This window comes from Idiotropiscis lumnitzeri, chromosome 21, assembly GCF_059441095.1.
Source record: "Idiotropiscis lumnitzeri isolate Australia: NSW breed Sydney's pygmy pipehorse chromosome 21, RoL_Ilum_1.0, whole genome shotgun sequence".
Lineage (NCBI taxonomy): Eukaryota > Metazoa > Chordata > Actinopteri > Syngnathiformes > Syngnathidae > Idiotropiscis > Idiotropiscis lumnitzeri.
The window spans coordinates 7,027,867-7,047,865 of NC_142411.1; the positions used below are offsets into that span (position 1 = coordinate 7,027,867).

The 19,999-nt window shown below is 39.1% G+C and overlaps 1 protein-coding gene across 1 annotated transcript in view; it reads left to right on the forward strand.

The window, feature by feature from the left end:
- Positions 1-19,999, forward strand: part of rngtt (RNA guanylyltransferase and 5'-phosphatase) — a 53,552-nt gene that overhangs the window by 20,872 nt on the left and 12,681 nt on the right. Inside the window, exons 11-13 of the mRNA XM_088286774.1 lie at positions 1,543-1,707; positions 11,711-11,779; positions 19,383-19,483. Of these exons, the coding sequence (XP_088142900.1) occupies positions 1,543-1,707; positions 11,711-11,779; positions 19,383-19,483 (335 nt within the window). The remainder of the gene's footprint in view (positions 1-1,542; positions 1,708-11,710; positions 11,780-19,382; positions 19,484-19,999) is intronic.

The following is a 19,999-nucleotide window of genomic DNA, read 5'->3' on the forward strand; positions in this document are numbered from 1 at the left end:
ATATTTTGCCGTTTTTCCGTAGCATCAAAAGCAGTCTTCTTTCAAACCAAGCCTTGTGTTGCCTTGTCTTTATATTTCTCATGTTGCTTTGATATGTTTTTTTTAATAAGAATGAGAATGGCTCACCAGACAGCCCATGAAATTATTACATCTAATTTGAACATAAAAAATTCGCCACCCACCTCTACTTGCAGAGTCAACAAACATCGCTCCTCCCCTCGCCAATGATTACCTCAAAAGCTCTTGAGTACTGACCTTTCCGGCAGCTACCAAGAAGAATACTAATAGAACCCAGACACAGTCTTGGTCGCTTTGTCCTGATATAGATTGGTAGATATTGAGCTATGGGCCTTGTAAATAGTCGAGTGCAGCTTTATTTAGACCAGGTGTGGGCAAACTACGGCCCGGGGGCCACATGCGGCCTCTTTAATCTTTTAATACGGCCCGCCGAACTTGGAAAAAAATTAAATGAATAAATCTTATTGTTTTATTTTCTAAATAATGTGGTTTTTCAAAGACATATATCTTGTTGTAATGCAATATAAAATATCACACCATGGGAAGAGTTTATTCATTTGTAGAAAACGCTCAAAATTGCAACATTTTATTTGAGAAATGCAGACGTTTGTGATGTCATTGGGTTCTTTTCAAGAAGTGTAGTGCATCTTCAGCCAGATGTGGAAGCAGTTAAATCTGAATTCTGCATGAAGCGCATGAAGGAAGAGCAGATGCAATGCGGTGTATGTGGCTATTCCTAGATTGGCAGCTGCGTATTGAAGCAACTCTAAATTATTTACATAAGCACGACAGAAGCATATTGAGATGGAATTACGATGATCTGGTTTGAGGGAAGAGTGCATATGCATAGAATAAAACACATTGAGGTATTTACAGATTTATAAGTTGTAAGCCATTTTCAGGGAGCCACCAAATATTACATTTTAACCTGCTGTATTTATGTTGCAAGTTAAAGTGGGAGTTGCTCTAGTTAAGTTGCACAACGGCAGTTAAAGCTTTTTTTATTTAATGCCGTATTTTGTGGTACAATTGATGCAGAGTTTAAGTTTAAAATTGCCCCAGTGGAAATGCTAATAGACAATAAAATACAGTTTGCTGCTGTGCACAATATGAATTTAAGAAACAAAAGCTCTTGATTTTTACATATATATATATAAAACAGGGAAATCAAATGGTTGTTGGATATCAAGTGAAATAAAAATAAGTAAAAATATCGAAGAGACAATTATTCTGTAGAGTTCAATCAAATACTGCGGCCTGACATTCAACCTCCCCGTTGAACAAAAACTTGCTCCTCAAATGGAGCTTTGATGATCAAAATCAAATTTATTTATTGTCTATTAACCCTTTGAAGAATTTCACCGGCGATGATGATTCAACAGCTAATTATTTTTTCTAGCTGACATTCGGAATTACTTTGTCAAAATGTTCCCATTTTTAATTTGATTTGACCTGCAGTCTTATGTGCTTCGTTTTTGTACATTTATTTCTATTTAAGATTGAATTTGCCTTTGTGTGTTTCAGGGACAACCCGTGGGTCAGTGTGATTTCAATATCCGGTTGTTATGCATCGAAAAAGAGATCATTTCTCCACGGATGGAGAAGATGAAGACTGGACAGATTGACAAAACCAAGGAGCCCTTCAGTGTCCGGAATAAGCCGTTCTTCGACATTCAGGCATCACGCAAGGTAAATTATTTGGAATCTTTTGACTAGTTTAAACCAGTCATTAATCTAATTTTGCTCTTATTCATATTATGCCATTTTAGGACATTTAGTTTTTGAAAAACATGAAAAGTTGTGTTGGAATTCAAAGATTAATCTCGGTTCTTGGGAGATAACATAAGCCACTCCACCTCCTGTACCCGAGGCGCTTTGCTTTTATTTAGCTGTGAGAAAGCAGGAGGTGATGTTTCAGCTATTAGCATTCAAGGACAACGCCGAGGAAAGATGTTTAGTCTGCCCAAGGCGATTAACATATTGTTTTTAGTGTCCAGAAAGGAACTACAATATCATTAATCATTATATATATATATATGTATTAGTGCTCTTATTTTAGGCAAACATTGACATGGCGAAGTACAGTGAGTTTTTTGCCATGAGCTGTAGGTTTGTTTTTTTTTGCTTTGACTTGCGTGAGCAAACTTGACAAAGCGACGCTGTACGGTAGTGGTGAACTCAACTCACAACAATAAGCAGCTCTTGGTAAACAATTGTAGAAAACAATCCTTCAACAAAGCTGTTTAAAATCACTCCTAGAAGAAGTTTACTGTCAAACGAATTACACTTTGCAAATTTAAAATAAACACTGAATGGTAGGATCGACATACTGTAATTATCCTTTTGTCAACTACCTTAATGATAATACTAAAATGTGATTAGAAGCACTTAGAGTATATAATCCTTTTAGCAATTGATAGTTGATCACAAACCGATTTAGACGTTCCTTAAAACAGTACTCATGGTCTTTATCCTCTGCAAGGAGTGGAGATTCTCTGAAAGGAGCTGCTAATTTTGTAACTCAAGACAAAAATGTATAATGTTTATTTTTTTTTATGCCATTTGGGCAATATGAAACATGGGTGAACTACAGGGTGTGATTGATTTCAGAAGAAATATACTGGTTTTAACCTTTGGGTTGCAAAAAAATGAAAGTAAACTTTTTAAAGTTTTTTTGTCAGCAAACTAAATGGTTAGCTGGGCATTGTGGATAATGAGCTCAGCCTTGCCAAGAGTAACCATATCTTAATAAGTTTTGATCTTTCTTTGGAGTTGATTCTGTATAGATGTTATGGGAAATACCCACTGGGGTTATTCCTGTGAGCTAAAACCCACCAGGGTCCACGAAATGTGTATTAGCTATGTTTGATGGCAGGATAAAATTTTTGGACTTTTGGCCCAAGAGATGAAAGCAGTTTTGAAGCCGCTTAACACTTTAGGCTGTTGTGCTCCTCAACTTTCCTGAAAAAAAAAAAAAAAGATGATTCTTTTCAAGGGTTCAGGCAAGGGGAGCGTGTAAGTAAATGATAAATTCTGAGCGGCACTGCCAGTCATTTCATTAGCGAACCTTTTTAAGACTAGAAATCAAAAGTGTGAAAATGTTAACATTGAATGACACTTCCTGCTGAAAAGTCTGCGCCTAATTAAACATTCTTTAATGGGGCAATATTGATGTTTGATGTTGGGGTGTTGATACTGTACGCTGCTGTGCGCCTGCCTCGCCCCAGCTGGGAAAACCCGATTTGAGATGCAAGTAATTTGAGCTTGAGTGTCGTCAACTCGTACTTCTGTTATTATCGTCAACCTTCCACAACACCTAATTATGATGTCAATAATAATAAACATGAAGCCGTATCATTACATTTCTGTCAGTTTTGAAAAAGTAGTTGCTTTAAAGCAGGTGTGGGCAAACCACGGCCCGGGGGCCACATGCGGCCTGTTCAACGTTTTAATCCGGCCCGCCAAACTTGAATAAAATTAAATGAATAAACCTTGTTAATGTTTTATTTTCTAAATATTCTGGTGTGTCAAACACAGATATTTTGTTATAATGCTTTTGTTCACTTCCATTTAAAGTTAAATGGGTTTTTTTTCTCTCCGATGAGGTGAGGTTACCAAAACACTCCATCCATCTGCTCCTGATCCGGCCCCTCTGTCAAATTGTGGCCCACCAATCAAAAGGTTTGCCCACCCCTGCTTTAAAGTGTACTGTTTATTGGAGGGCTCTATTAGTTTGTGTGATGTCAGTGATGGATGCACCTCATGGAGTGGGAGGCGTGATTATATTGGCAGAATGGTTGAATTATAACTTCCAAAGAGGCCAGTAAGTGTGAGCAAGAGACTTTATCAGTGTGAAAAACCAGAGGCAAAAAAAAAATATTAGCCAGCAGGCAGTAGCCTGAAAGCATCCCTGGCAAAAACATCCCATAATTTACGAGTGCACAGGAGCTCGTGCCCCAGGTGAACCTGCGAGCGAGCGTAGCATTAGCGGCTTGAGAATATAATAGTCAGTCCAAAAAGTGCAAGGGAGCACTTCTAATTTGGACGAATGACTCGGAGAGATTGGCTGTCTGTGTCTGGTGGGAGCCCGCTCATTTTTATTGAGATGCAACTTTTATTGGTATAAAAATTGTGTTTTTTCTTATTTTGATTTATGGCACTGCTACTCTTTTTAATTTGATATCAAATGTGTGCCGGATTCTTCCTTGGGAAGCAATTTGGTTTTGTCTGTTTTATTTCCTTCTTTTATCAAGTTCATTATTTTTTGTCAAATATAATCTTTACCATCTTGGTCTCAGTTGAGCTGCGCCGTTGGGGAAAAAGTCAGAGTACAGCTTTTAACCTCTCGTACACTGTTCCGCCATCTTCAAAGGTATACGTGTGCCATAACATCAGGTCTCCGGGAGGTCAGAACACGATTTATTTGATATTTTTCCCGAGCAGAGATCAATTGGAAACCTTGGGCCTGCACTTCTGCTAATGATCGGGATTTATGGATGGGATGAGTTCTTACAGGCATCTGTTGCTGTGTCAACGCTGACATTTAAACGTGTGACCATTTAAACTTTTATGATTTCATTATTTGTATTAAAATATGAGGGGTCATATCCCGTTTCTGTCCATCAGAATATTTAAGTCACTGGAGCTCCATCGGTTCTTTTGTATTGGTCTGTGGCCATCTGGTCCCCGTACAGCCACATCTCTGTTATATGATGTTAATGTACGAGAACTGGTATCTGGTTCTCATTCATAGAAGCACAATCCTCCACTTTATCATATGTTGACCGCAGATTCCTGTTGGGGGGCAATTCAGAAACAGGCTGCGGTTGTGTGCTGGCCTTTGTCTCTTGCAAGGTTGATGTGTTTCATGGCTGACACTTGGACATTAAAGTCCTCATTTCCCTTCCAAATGACTCCATCTATTCATTTTGCTTCCTCCACTCACCCAATTATCTTACAGACCCGTTTGGCATACACGATTTCCACATTTGCACAGCTGTGATTTATTTTGGAGGTTTGAATGGAAAAAAAAATAGACGGGTAGCCACTGGAGAAATCTGAAAGCAGGCCCACAGTGAAAGGAGCAGGTTGCGCTATTATTCTTTTGGGGGGTGTTTTTTTTTTCCTGTCATTATTTGGCCTACTTTTATCCTGAGAGGAAAGTGCCACTGTGGTCTTTGAGATTAAGCCCCGCCAAAGTCAGAATGTTTGGTTTGATGACTAACTGTGAAGGCTGCCCACCACTTGCTCGGGCTCTGTGCCGCTTTTTTTCCCCTATAAGGTACCGCCCGGTCTCAAATAAGGAATGCTGCAGACACTGAAACAGAGACTGACCAAATAGTCGAAATTATAAATTGTGAGCCAAGTAGATACCGTGCCATGGAGAAGGGGGCATAGTTAGATTTTTTTTTTTTTTTTTTTTTTTGCCCAAGAGTTTGTTAAAGCTTTTCATGTCATTTTTAGTCTTAATGCCTCTGTTGTTTGTGGCTGTGAAATGTGTAATACTCACTCACCATCTGGTCTGGTTGTACTTGCTTCCTGAACTGCAGCCTTGGCAAAGATTTTGATGGTCCCAAGTTTATTGTCTAGCTGTGCTACCAGCATCACTCGCATCCCATCTGTTGCAAGTAAGCTAATTCAACGGCCATTATGGAGTTTTTATTGACGCAAAGTACTGTTCATGACAATGTAATAACAACACATTGATGACAAATAGAAGGTGTGGAAAAATAAATACAAATTTGTTGTCGAATGAGAGTGATGCTGAGAGTTTGGCGATGATTTTTTAAATTTATTTTCACTGTATTTAAATGAATACAAATAGGTTGTTTAGTCATTTCCATATCTGTATTCACAAAAAATGTAATACTTCTCAGTGACGCTATAACAATTAGTACTGATTGTCACGGTTGGAACATCCATTCCAGTCCTGTATTTTCCCAAATAAGTTGAAGAGGTTTTTTTTCTTAGTTTTTTTTTTTTTTTATGCTGCACATGTGTTGTCTGTTATTGAATGTATGTCTTGATTCTATCTAGCTTTATTAAGTTGTTTTTATATGGCTCATAAGGGGACTAAACAACCCTCTTGTTTCCTTTTCATCTTCCCTCGAATCTTTTATAAATGAATGGTGGTTATACAGCAAATTAACCCAAAGCTTCATCATGATACTATCTTTTGGAATAAGTCATTAAAAAAAGACTGATGGCGTGTTTGATTTTAATCACGACAAAATTTGGCATTAGAAACTTACTCATAAAACACGTGACGTTAATTTGTCTTCAATAACCTGTTCATTTATCATGAATAATTAAATGGGAATAACTAAAAAAAAAAAAAAAACTGTGATATTAAATGACCCTTATTTGCTAGTGAGCCATTTTAGTGCCAACTTGTCCTAGGGTGAAATATTGGTCCTCGTCTGGCAATACTTTTTTTTCCCAACCAAGATTATTGTTGGTTAGGGATCAGAAAATTAATTTTTCTCGAGACTTTTATAAGGTTGCTAGCCAAAGGATGGGACTTATGGTTTAACCTGAATCACGGTGTGTGAGATGAGATGTATAATGATCATGATGTTGCCTATGCATGGACAGTGTCCTCCAAAATTATTGGTAACCTTGGTTACGATAAGTTAAAAGCCTTAAAACGAATTAAATTTTCTCCTCACATGGATATCTCAGCCCCCAAACTTCAACCCCATTGAAGACCTGTGGAGTTAGGCTAAAACAACGAGTGCAAGGGCGAGACACCAGTTCGCTTAGAAAAACTGGGCAAAGAGGAATGGTCGAACATCTCTCTTTCGGTATTCACCCGTCTTGTGTGTTGTTTCGTTGTCCAAAGGGGGTTGTAACACAGTCGTAACATCAGGTGTGCTAATAATTGTGGCAGTTTCATCCAGATCCATTTCGTCTTGGGCACAAAGGAAAACAATCTGAACATGCCCGAGGCTGGTATGAATTTGCCTTTGACACATTTTCGTTTGGACTTCTTATTATTTTGTCACACGTGAGTCCAAATGTTGTTTTTTTTTTTTTCTCCTGCCAATGCTGGCGGGTTGTATTGGCAAATGTGCAAGACATCGATTACCCCTCTCTGGCATGTCTCATTACCTGAGTGTGATCTGTCTGCAGCTTCCTTGTGCCTCACTGACCTCACACTTGTGCTGTCAAGCCTTTTGCTGTAAGAGATGAAAAAGCAGGGACCTGTGGCAAGACCTTGCCGTCCTAGAACAAACACTCCTCTTCACCTGAAATCAATTTCCGCGCCCACTCGCAGAAGGACATTATGCAACAAATGAAGCACGCACATAAAATTTTGCATTCGCTGGGGAGAAAAGGTGACTACCTCACATTTCATCAACAATAGCTGTTATACTCTAACAATATCCATTATTGGTTTATTATTCCCATTATGCACTTTTCCACTTTTGTTTTTCCTGCCCCATAAATTGGAATGCACGACTATATGCTGTATGCCCTGAAATGACCTTAATTTATCAAACGGCGACCAACTTTTACAGACTGCATAACAAGAGTTCAAGTCCAAAACCAGCCTGCGATTTGGTCACCCTGCATGGCTTTCATTTTATAGGCGACGATACACTGGATTTGCACGGCCATTCATAATCATCTTGAGAGGAGCCTCTCACAACAACAGCCCTGTAGCTTGACTAGAATATCAATCCATCCTCGCCGCCTTTGATTTAAGCCCCCCAAACACACACACACACAGACCTCCCCTGAGCAGAGGATGAACAGACAGAGCAAGGACACAGGAACACAAGGACCCGAGGTTTGGAAAACTGCATAGTACCAGTCAAGGTGTGTGCTTCTCGGGCAACAAAAATTAGCCTTGTTTAAAGAAGGGAAGGAAGTTTTTTTATGGAGCAGCCCGACTTTGATTGGCTATTAAATATCTTGATGAGGATCGAACTAGTAGTGAAGGTGAATGGCATACATAACGCGTCGTCAATCAGCTGTCCTGTTATAGTTCAGCCATGCATATTCATTGTGTCCTTTAGTGAGATCAAACATCTAACGGAGACTGACATTTCTCATGGAGGAAATTGAGTGTCGTTCTCTTCGGCGCTGATATTGCTGAGATCACAAATTGCGGTCACTAAATTGCGTGTTCACGTTAACAGATTTACTCAGATTTTCTCAACATGTAAAAGAGAACCTAACACCATCGGCAAATGACTCAGATGCTAGAATAGGTACGATCGCTAATAAAAGTGTTGAAATGTAATCGTTTAATTGATCATGAAACGAATCAGCTATTTTCACTCGTTTTGAGCCAATTTGATACATTCCATATCCTCACAATTTTAGCCTCTTAGCAGTAATTAATCTTCCCTTTTTTTTTTGCAAATATCTGCTTTAATGATGGAAAAAATAATTATAAATTTCTAGAAAAAAAATAATAGTCAGTTCAATCTAATACAAAAATAAATTTTAGTGCATAATATTCTTTTCTCCGATTAATCTGTGAAATAATTTATCTAATAATTGATTATATAAAAATATAAAACTATATATTCAATCGCATGGCAGTCCTAATTAAAAAGAATTCGTCACAAGTCAGCCTTAGGCTACTAAAATCCAAAATTGCATTGCTGAATTGACAACATATGGCAACAATTTGATGTTGTTTGCTTCTGGCATTTCCAAACTATTTAGACAAAACGTTCCTTCTTACTTCTCATTTTGCTGCAGCTGGCACCTGCCTTTCGGTCATGCTATTTGAAGAGGATAGTCCATTGAAATTAATCTTTAATAAATCCCATTGCATGTGCTAAATATTTGTTTGCAGACTCCAACCATAATGTGTAAAATGAACTGCGGTTCCATTTTTACACATTTCTGGGCGTGCCCGGTTAGTGGATCAGCTTTCAATCCCTTTTTTTCATTTTTTTTTTTTTTTGCACCCGCCAACCTTCAGTGTTTTTTTTTTTTTTTTTTGTCTCTCTTGTCCCTCCTCATGTGCAATCACAGCTTGATTTCTTAATGGGGCTTTGTTTTGTTTCAACCCCACCCACACTGCCCTCCTTGCAGCGCACAATGCTTTGTGTCCTTCCCAATGATCTTTAAAACAGTTCCACTGCCCCCTTCTCCGCTTAATCACTTCAAGGTACTTCCTCACACAAGGTGGGTGTTTTGAGTGGAAGTCTTATTTCTGCTCTTCTCTCCATCCAAGTTCACGGCGCTCAGCGAAAGCGGTGGGTGGGTGTGCTCAGATGGCAAGAGAAGTGAAATGGAACTCCTGGATCTTGCCGCCCACTTGCCGTTCCCGCATTAAGACGCCATTTCTTTCGAGTCTGGCTCGCTGCCTTCTCCGTGTCAGCATGATTGTCAAGTTTGGTGTGATCACTTGTGACTCATTCGTCACTTCTCAAGAGCACTGATGTGGCTTTATTTTCTTCTACAAATACAGCAGAGAGCAAACGTATTTTCGTTGACATTTAAGCGAATGTGGCAGGGCGTTCTCTTCATTTTTCTTTAAATGTAAATGAAAGATTTTTCTGTCTGCCCCTTGTGACAATTCCGCAGCATCGGCTGTGTCTAAAAATGTCTTGAAAGCGTTTTCTCTACTTCACGCCCATCATCGGAGAACCTCAGCCTTGTCTTCGGAAACGACATGATTTGTCACGAATGCATTAAATTCAAATGTGGTTACATTATTCCATGATTTGTGGTTCTTGTGACGGAGGTTATTAGTTTGTCTGGCTGAGTTCAGAGACAGGATGGATGATGATCTGTCTTCCCCTGCCTCGTAAGTGTCTCACTTTATCAGATGAAACCAACCAGTCACATGCTTTCTCCGTGACTGTGTGCTCCCTGATTGAAATGTCAGCGTTGTACAAGAGTGAAAGGGATGTTGATTAATTTATGTTAATGTTGTCTTTTTGTCTTGATTACTCGGTTCATTATTCCGTTATTGAGTCTCTTTGTGAGTAAAGAAAGCAATTTTTTTTGGGAGCAGAATGTGTGCTTGTGGCTGTGAGCTGGATATACCCAAAGCTTTCTTTTTTTTTTTTTTTCCACCTTTGGGCGATCTGTGTCAATGTTAATCTTCGCGGTCATAATCAAGCCATTTCCTAATCGAAATGGGCTACCTGTGAAAACATCGTAACTGTACGGTAACCCTGTCGTTTTAAGCCGAGTGTCATCGCAGGATGCTAATCAATTAGATAAATATGCACCTGGCAAAACAACACAATGGTGGTTCATCATCTCAGCAATGACAGCATAGACCATTAAACACGGTCAAGTATGCTACATTAGAAGTACACAGACATTAAATAAGATGCTGGTGACAGTGGCTAATGGCCCAGAGTTAAAATGCATTAGGGGAAGGTCAGTCTAGGCCAGGCGTGAGCAAACTACGGCCCGGGGGCCACATGTGGCCCATTAAATGTTTTAATCCGGCCCACCGAACTTGAAGAAAAATGAAATGAATAAACCTTGTTCATGTTTTATTTTCTAAATACTGTGGTGGGTCAAAGACAGATATTTTGTTGTAATGCTTTTGTTCATTTTCATTTACAATTAAATGTATTTTTTTTCTCAGATGAAGTGAGTTTACCAAAACTCTTTATCCATCTGCTCCTGGTCCGGCCCCTCTTTCAAGTCTGGTCCTGTCAAGTCCTCATCAAGGAGATGACACCGGTTGATTTTTCTGGTTAAATATTTGCTGCCTAGCCTGAGGTGTTGTCTCTGAGTGCCTTGTAGTTTCCATCTGCCTTAATTCATTTTGATGGCCTGGAGATTAGACTTGATACTCGGTGCTCGATGCACTAATGCGTTTCTTCTTTATTGATCAAGTCAATTTCCTGGTCGGCTAAACTTTTGGTACCGTATCATCTGCTTGAACATGGAGACGCAGAGTTTCCACATGGCATTGAAATAAACGCTCACATTATTTATTTATTTTACATTTGCTTTGTAATAGTCTTCCCTTTGTGGTAGATTTGTTGTGCCGCCTTTATTGTTTGCCCTTTAAAGCGATTTTTATCAGACGCTGTCTTGTGATGTGCAATCATATAGTTGAGTGGCTATTTCGTTTCACATTACAAGAATTTTCCAAGGCATATGATACTGGTTTAGATTGATTTTCTATCCCCCCCTTGCAGCTGCAGCAGCAGGCTGCTCCTCATACAACTGCTGGTTGAAGTATGCGCTTGTTTCAGATTTGGAATTCATCCCGAACATTTGCCACACTGTCACCGTGAACTTTATGTCCATTTTTTTTTTTTCATGGATAGTAAAACACTTGATTTGTACATCTGTTATTTCCTCACCAAAAAATAAGTTAAACTTTTTCAAATTAGTTTGCAACTCCCCCTCCATTATTCATTCTTTTTGTCTTTATGTTATTTTCTGATGTTTTTCAGCACTATGCTGTGTTTATGCTTCACGTTTCAGATAGTATTTTTATTGTACAATATCGTGGCTTTCCTGAGGCTGATTGTCTCCTAATACAAAGATTCTCTATCTCTGCTCCCGCTTTGCCGTAATGGAAAACGTGAAATACATTTCCCACATGCATCAAACATACTTGTCAAGGTTTTTCATTTGGTAAAGATGAACTCCCCGAGTACCGATAGATACCGTTTTCTCTGGCTATTTCATCTGTTCCTGATTTCTTCGTTGTGGACTGATTTTGCCTGACTCCATTCTTTTTACATTTTAGCTCTTGGAAGGCAGTTTTACATCCCAGGTCAGCCACGAAGTTGATGGCCTCATCTTCCAGCCATGTGGGGTAAGCAAGACCCACTTGACAGTACGTTGTTCGGCAATGCCACAGGCTTGCGACCGCACTGATTATTTTCACAGTGGCCACACTAAGGTCACCTTTTTTTTTTTTTTACTACCTCCTGCTGATGCTATGTTATTCTTACTTTCTGTTGTCATAAATAAATAAATAGAAACAACACTTTCCACACAATTTCACAGTAACACAGTCCCACTGTGTGTGACTTGTTACAAGAGAAACAGCTAAATTGTGATACAGTTGTACTTTGTTTTGGAATAATAGAAATGCATTTCTTTTTGTTGTCGTCTGGACTAGCTTAGAGTCTACCGTGTACTTGGTAGGGCAGTACAAGTGGAAAACTCAACTACATATGTGAAGCATTTTAAGACAACCACCGCTTTGCAAAGTGCTGCATGCGGAGCTAAAGTACAACATACAATAAAACAAATTAATAACGAAATCAATAAAAAGAACTAAAACAAAAGCAACAGGACTGCTACAAATATTGATGTAAAATCATGTGTAATATGAAAACAATTGATGAAAAAGAGAAGGTCCTCTCTTGGGAACGGTAATTTTCTCCTTGGTGAGATTCTCCTAACAACACCTGCTTATGCACCTGTTTCTGAAAATGTATCATCACATCCCTGGAATTCATATTTTTTATTTTCTGTATTGTTATTTATCAAGTGCATGTTTCCTTTTGTGGCGTGACTGCAGCGTTTTACCGAAAGGCATAATATGAACAATTTTTGTTGCGGCTGGCTTGACTTGCACACCAAATAAACGATGACCCGAGGCAGAATAAAATTCCTCACAAACTCTTTGAATCTACCCCGATTAAAGACAACAAAAGAAGCACAGAGTGTGCAGTGAAAGTGACTACATAGCCATTACGACTGCCGGAGTCGCGAGTAGGATCGCTATATTTGAGCTGATACCACTAAGATCGATTGCCAAACTTTAAACATCGATATTTTATTTGCAGTCTCGTCCCATAATGGAAATCGTTACTGGTTTCGGTTAACAGACTCACACAAGGACCGCACAAGCAGCAGAGCGGCTTTCAATGCAGCAGTGAAAGGAATTACAACAGTTACATATTGACAGGTAGCGCCAACATCTTTTAGTAGCGGCCTGCCACGGGTTAATGCCTATGTGGGAAACACTGCAGCTGTAAAGTTTTATTTCACAGCGCTGATCAGAGAAATCATTGATCGACTGACAAATAAAAAAACATCACAGCCGGTGAAAAAAAATGTGCAGAAAATCCGATCGGATCTGTGCAAAGCGACCAAATGTTGGACTCCCTCCAAAACATTTGCATGCCAAAGCGCTGTCACGAGCACGGATGACGATAGGCGTCTTGTTATTTTTTGCCGGAGACTGGACACTGGCTTATCTCTCGTTTCAACACTTCAAATGATGATCATCTCTTTTTGGAAAAGCTACATTATCAACAGGAGACTAATCAATCATCAGCTGGCTCGGGTAATGTAGCAAGTGCGTATGATGAGCTCTTAGGCTGGAATCTGAGTGGCTAATGTGTTTTACGATGCGCCACGCGTCCATGCAGTGGCTTCATTTTCTGAAATACTGTGGTGGAGCAACTGACGCCTCATTTTGCAGCTCTACTAAACCAACTTGAATAAAATCTAAATCAGAGATCCACTTGTAGTGTATGTTCGGTGATTTAATCAATTGACCTTGTCTCGCAATGTCGCCATTACGAGGGGCGGTTATTTATTGGGCACACTTGCGTATTTTGCCCAAACACAATATCAGGAGCTCTCCGTCACACATTTCCAAATTATTTTTTCCCAATCATGCATTGGGAAATGTGGAGCATGTTATTACACCATTGTTTCTAAGTAATCCCCGTGTAATGTGCAGTTGTCCTTCAAACTAAAAATAACGTAATGGCTAAGTCTAATTATTTCTCCTTTAATTAAGAATTATGGAATCTGACATTTCCATTTGGCAGCGGTCGACATGTAGAGCTGCCAATTCTGACTCGGAGCAGACTGAGTTGTCGTTGTCTTGATTAACACTTCAAGTACGTCATTTTGGTACAGGTCAATGAAAATCTGGACCCGGTGTTCATTTATTTATTTATTTATTACACATCCCCTTTCTTTTCCTTTACAGCGTCATGTCATTTAATCGCTTACTTAATTGAATTTAATGCATCGAGGGCCAATCAGGTTAGGTTTTTTTTAATATAGTATTTCTAGTTATCAGGCAAGTTTAAAAAAAACCCAAAAACATTCTCTTCTCTTTATCTTCATCCATGTATCCATGAGCAAGAGCGTGGCCATTGTCTTTGCTGTGTGTTCAAGAAAGGCCTTGAGATGAAACAGGTGTTATTTCTCCTTCTATTGAATTTACAAACGACGCTCAATCCTAAAAAGAAATTGCTTTTGGATTTAGAACCCTAGTGTGACTTTTATGCTGCCAGCTATTGATTTGAGGTCGTCTTTGCACTTATGTTTCAGTGGTTTTGATTGATCAAGTCTGGTGAATAGAGAAAGCTGTTGCAAACGCCGCGACTAGATGTCCTTCAAGTTTCCCTTTGCTTTTTTTTTTAATTTTTTTTTTATTACGCTGGCTTTAAATGCCAAAGTCAGACACTGAAATACACTTGCAGAACCACCAAAAAAATTGCATTTGAAAAGAAAAGAAAAGAAAATTTAAAAGTGGGATTGTTACTTGTAGCAATTAGTTCAGGTGAGAAGCTTATCGCAACCACTTCGCTTGGGGAGTGGCAGGCGGGCTCGTTTCACACAAAAATCCTGTCCGCAAAAGTGATGAAATCAGTCAGTTCTTGCCAATTTACATTTCGGAAACCCAATCTTGACTCACCCAATAAATCCTCTCATTAAAATGCATTTACTTCCCTGACCTTTTGCTTGTTACATGGTTTATTGATTGACACGGGAGGGACTTATGCGCCAGCCTTTTGTAAGTAAGCATTCATTTGTAAATAATATTTCACAGTTGGAGCCACAGTATGGGCTTAATGTCAAGAGTGAATGCTTGATAGTCACCATGGTAACACATACTCCCTGCTGGTTCCCGTGAGAAATAATTACCTGAATTAGAACGGTTACGGATACTATTTCCCGGAAAATCTGTCTTGACTTACTTTACCTGTACATTTTGATGACGAGAACTATTCTTCCTTTGCAAAAATTATAATGCTTAGTGTTTATTGTCGTCGTAATAGGCCACGCTGTGAAAAAGTAAATAGCTGTTAACAAAAGGCCCGACTGCAACATTTTATTGGCCTAGCATAGAAAAAAGAAGCAAGCACTGCCCGGCACTTCAGTCACTTCCAAAGTCATCGGGCTTTGTTGCTCTCCACAGTAGATTGTAATGTTAATCTCTTTTCTGGGAATGAGATTAGGCCTCAGGGTTTTAATCTTAGCAGGGTCTCACTGCTGCGAATGGTCATTAATATTCGTACAAAGGTTTTTACCACAGCAGTGGTTAGGTGTCTTATCAGAGCCAGCGCAGAGCTTCTCAGAGATATGTTTTCTTTGTTCAGGGATCATAGGTAAGGTTTTCATTCTATAGTCAGACATTTTATGGAGGAGGCAATCATAAATATGGAAAGTTATTTGTTGAAAAAGAACTTTTTGCTTTTGTCTGTGATTTTATATATATATATATATATATTCGAATCTATTACATTTGTGGATATTCCAACATGGTTTAAGCGAAGCTCAAGTCAGTGTTGTTACCGATTCTTCATAGCTTGTTTCTTTTTTCTTTCTTCTTTCCTGCGGCAAAGTGGAAATCATAGAGCTCTGTCTCTTCCTGCGCAAATATGGATTGTGAAGGATCAAATTGAGGCAAGCTATTTCAGGACTTAAAAGAGGGTCACAAATCTCTGATCTGCAGCCGTTCAATAGCTTGTCACCTTCTCTGTTTGCTCCGCTCTCCAGCTTCTGCTATGCCGTAATCCCCGCCCCCCGTGTTATTTATTTCCCCATGGTGACTTCAAGGAAGGGTTATGGCTTGGCCCCACCAGCAATATCCGATTTACAGTAGTGGTTGTTTTTTTGTTCGTTTTTTTTTTTACTGACTGATGTGTAACCTGAAAATTGAGCCCACCATTGCGTTGATCATTTCGCAGCACATAAAGCTGCCAATAAATGTATTTATTGATGCTGTACTCCCCTCATGCAAGGGCAATCTTCTGTTTCACCCTTTACATTTTTTTTTTTTTTTTTTTTTACACTGATCAGTGTGTTGAGACATGAGCTGGTTATAGGAAACAGAACATCAAATTAACAGAACAGATTTACTCAAGAAAAACATGCATTTTATTATTTCTAATATGTTACCGTTATACAAGTAGGCCGTTTTTTTTTGGTTTTGTTTTTGGTTCGGTCCATCTCCGTTTTTAACGATGTTCAGTAAGTCAAAAGCATTGGTAGTGCCATTCCAGCAACTGGCAAATATATCTTTTAAGGCTGAGACCCTTTGTGTCAAATTCCCCATTTGATGCGTCACCTCTGCACAGATGTCTACTTGTATTTTAAAAATGAAAATGGCTATTAATGTCGGCCACTTTGGGATTTTGCGGCTTTATGGCCTACTTTTGGATTGATGCAGAGTCGGCAAAATAGAGAATGTGTTCCAAGGGAATTGAAGAAAGTGCATTGTCGGCCCAACACTGTGCTACTTCTTCCTGCGGTCACCATTTGGGAAGTCTGTTGCAGTTTTATTTTAAGAACTTTCCAACAAGTGCAAAGAAAACCGCGTGGGAGAATCTCTTTCTCGTTGTTCTGATCTCCTCTTTTTTTAATGCCGCTCTTGCTTTGAGAATCTGTGCCATATTGGTGGTCTGTGTGGATGCCGTCGTCTTTGTTCTTCAGAGCCTCTCTTAGCTGAAGCCAAGTGGTGCGTTCCATTTTGCTTTAATCAATTTGAAATACATATTCAAAGCTCAATTAATCCACTAATGGATTATTAGGCTATTAGTTGTACTTATCGCGCGCTTTCAAATGTCTCCAATTAATTGACGATTATTGCAATGTTTGTCTTGTCATTAGGAAGCACGCCATGCGTAAAGTTTGGCTAATAGTCACTCGATGAAAAATTGAAAACGATATTACAGTACAGATTTCTTCCCGTGACCTAGCAAATATGTGAGTGCATAAAGTAGATGTCTGAAAAGTAAAACCGAGATACAAATAAAAAAATGTAGGCACTTGCAATGCCTTTTGCATCACCGTCACGATGATCAGTCAAACTGCTGCAGCCTTTGTATTTCTTTCAGCGAACAGGCAGGCAATTTTCATACAATCTGGGATTATTACAAGGAAATAATTTGGATAGCAGTACGGCTAAATTCCGTGAGCGAGGCCAAGGTCGTGTTTTCACTTCAATAATAACAAGGCCAATATTATCAGCGTTAAAATTGCAAATTTTTGTGCAGCTGGGTGCACAATTACATTTGGGATTGCATTTCACGGTCAGCTGTTTAATTGGGTGTCTGATGGGCTTTCATCAGATTGTTGTTGTGGATTTATTTTTTGCAGACTGCACTTTGCTTTTCAGTATAAAAGGTTACAAAACCATTTCCAACAGTTGGAGTTTAATCCACAGGCATTCATTATTTTACTTGCGGGATCTGTTTTCACCTGACAAAATATCCATGCAACCCCACCCGGAAGCAAAGTTTCTAAAGCGAGCGAGACCCGCGACAAGTAGTAGTTTATTCGCTGACTCTTTAAGTAATGACAGTATGTTGGTTTCCTCATGAATATTGTTATTCATCATGACAGATAAACTGCTGCAAGCTTTGCAAATATTTAACCACCACCACCACCAGACTACCCGCAGCTCAATTAAAGTAATAACCATATGCTCAACCATTTTCCATCCAAATCTGTAACTGTTAGGCGTTCAGATGGCATCCACGAAATTATGATTCCATAAATCAACAACTTGAAGCTCACATTTTGGTTGTGGAGTGAAGGTCTTACGAGGACGGGCTGTCCATCTTTTTTCCATGATGGAGGTGCTGTTGCTGTGGAGGCAGCAGCGTTAATGTCCCTTCGAAACCAGCAGCGAACGCTACAAAGGATTTTTGACACAGTTAGTTAGAGGGCATGCATCTTTTGAAGAAACCGTGGATGAGTTTATGTCTTTTATTTTCCTCCAAAACGTGGGAGTGGAGAGCAACTTCTTTCGGTGTTCATCGTTGTAATCGTCAACATGAGCATCAAAATGATTGATTCTGTTCATGCAGCCAATATTTCAGCCACACTAAAAATACTGCAAACACCAAATTTTAAAAAAAATGAAAGGAATAATTTTTTTCTTCCACAATAAAAGACCGAAGTAATGTAATGAATATATATGTGTAATTCTCTCCCAACGAACTTGTCTGTTTGCGAATTGCTGTTCAAACCCCAAAACAGCACCGACATAAATCTTACTTAGCGCTGATTAGAGTTTGAAGCGCAATACATTATTTTAAATAAAATGGCTTTTAAAACACTGCCATAAAATCCAGCGGAAAATGAAGAGGCGTCGGGTGTTGTCATTTTTAATTCGCGTTTGCATCTTTACACTTAGGAGGGAAGATTTTATAGCAATTACGAACGGTGACGTTCATTATCTAAAGGGGATTCAGGATGTTTACGGCATTTCTACAAGTGTGTATGTATACAATATGCATACTTTATACACGGGTATAAGCAGTTTGGCATCCAGCACGTAGGGGAAGTTGTACTTTATCGTGTGACGTGACAGTGCAGGATCTCCCGAGGAATGCTGTCAGTTTTCCTGACATTCTCCCCCAGAGTATTTTTTTTTTGTTCCTGGGCAACCTGACAGTGACAGAATCTGGTCATCTGTTCCCGCCTCCACCCACAGTGGCTTTACATTTCTCATAATTCCACTGCGCGTCATATCCGACGAAATGTCACACGCACACAAATAATCAAGGAGGTGTAGGCAAGCTGATGTACACCGAAGATGACTGAAAGGATGTTCGAGTTTTGTATTCTGGTGTGTACCTACTGTGCCGTTTTATAATAATGGAACACTTGAACAAATTTTGCATAGCTTTGTTTACCATTTAAAATGAAGTGGAAATGACCAGACAGACGATTCAGTCTTTTGACCTACTTTGAAATTCTGCTCACAGTTTGCACAGCCTAGTCTGCAGGAGGATGTATGCGCTTGACAAAGACATGGTGGCATATTGTAATCCTGTTCAATTCAAACAGATTGACTGTGCAGTGAATATAAAAAAAATATAAAAATCTACACACCTCTGCGCAAATAAAATGAAAACAAGATAAATCCTTTTTACGCCATTAATGTGCCCTTGGATGTTACCTGAACAACTCAATTGGAAAAAAAAATAAATACAATGAGAAGCTTAGTCAAATAAATAATAAATTCTGAACCAAGCTGAGCTGGTGGACATTTTATTTTGACTTCCCCTCTCGTTTAAAAAAAGATCTCATTAAAAAAAAATTAATAAATAGATAAAAAAATAATAATTATTATATTTTTGGCCTCATCACAAAATAAAAGACCTTTTCGATATTCATTAATGCACGTTTCTGTGTTGTCATGTCGGCAGAGATACAAGCCCGGGCGGTGTGATGACATCCTCAAGTGGAAGCCCCCAAACCTCAATTCAGTGGACTTTCGCCTCAAGATCACAAAAGTCGGAGGAGAAGGGTATGCAAAACAGTTCTTCTTGCACTGGTTTATAAATATATGGTGATGTCACTTTGTTTTTCACAGTCAAAAAGATGCCTCACATCGATAAGAAATGAACCGACAAAGCGTCTATACCTCACATTTGCCCCTAGCCCCGCCCCTTTCCTTTCCCATTGCCTTGGGGAGCAATTCCTCTTCTGGAAACACTGCATCGTGTGCATAATTCCTTCCTTTTACCATATTCTCACATATTTGCCTTGAGAGGCTTTAAGTGCGAAGAACACGGTCGCCCAGCACGTTTTTTTCTCATTTTGTGGTCATCATCCTCTGCAACATGAATTATTCAGACGCACCGGTGCTTATCTTTGTGTCCCCCGCCCACCCTTAAAAAGTTTTTTTTTTTTTTTTTTTTTTTTTTTTTGCTGTGAAAGGCAATCATTGCCAAGCAGATAATTGGGGAACCTCCATGTTTTTTGCATACGTTGGGAGAAAGGTTGTAAATTGGAAGTGGACGTTGTAATTCCATTGAAATAG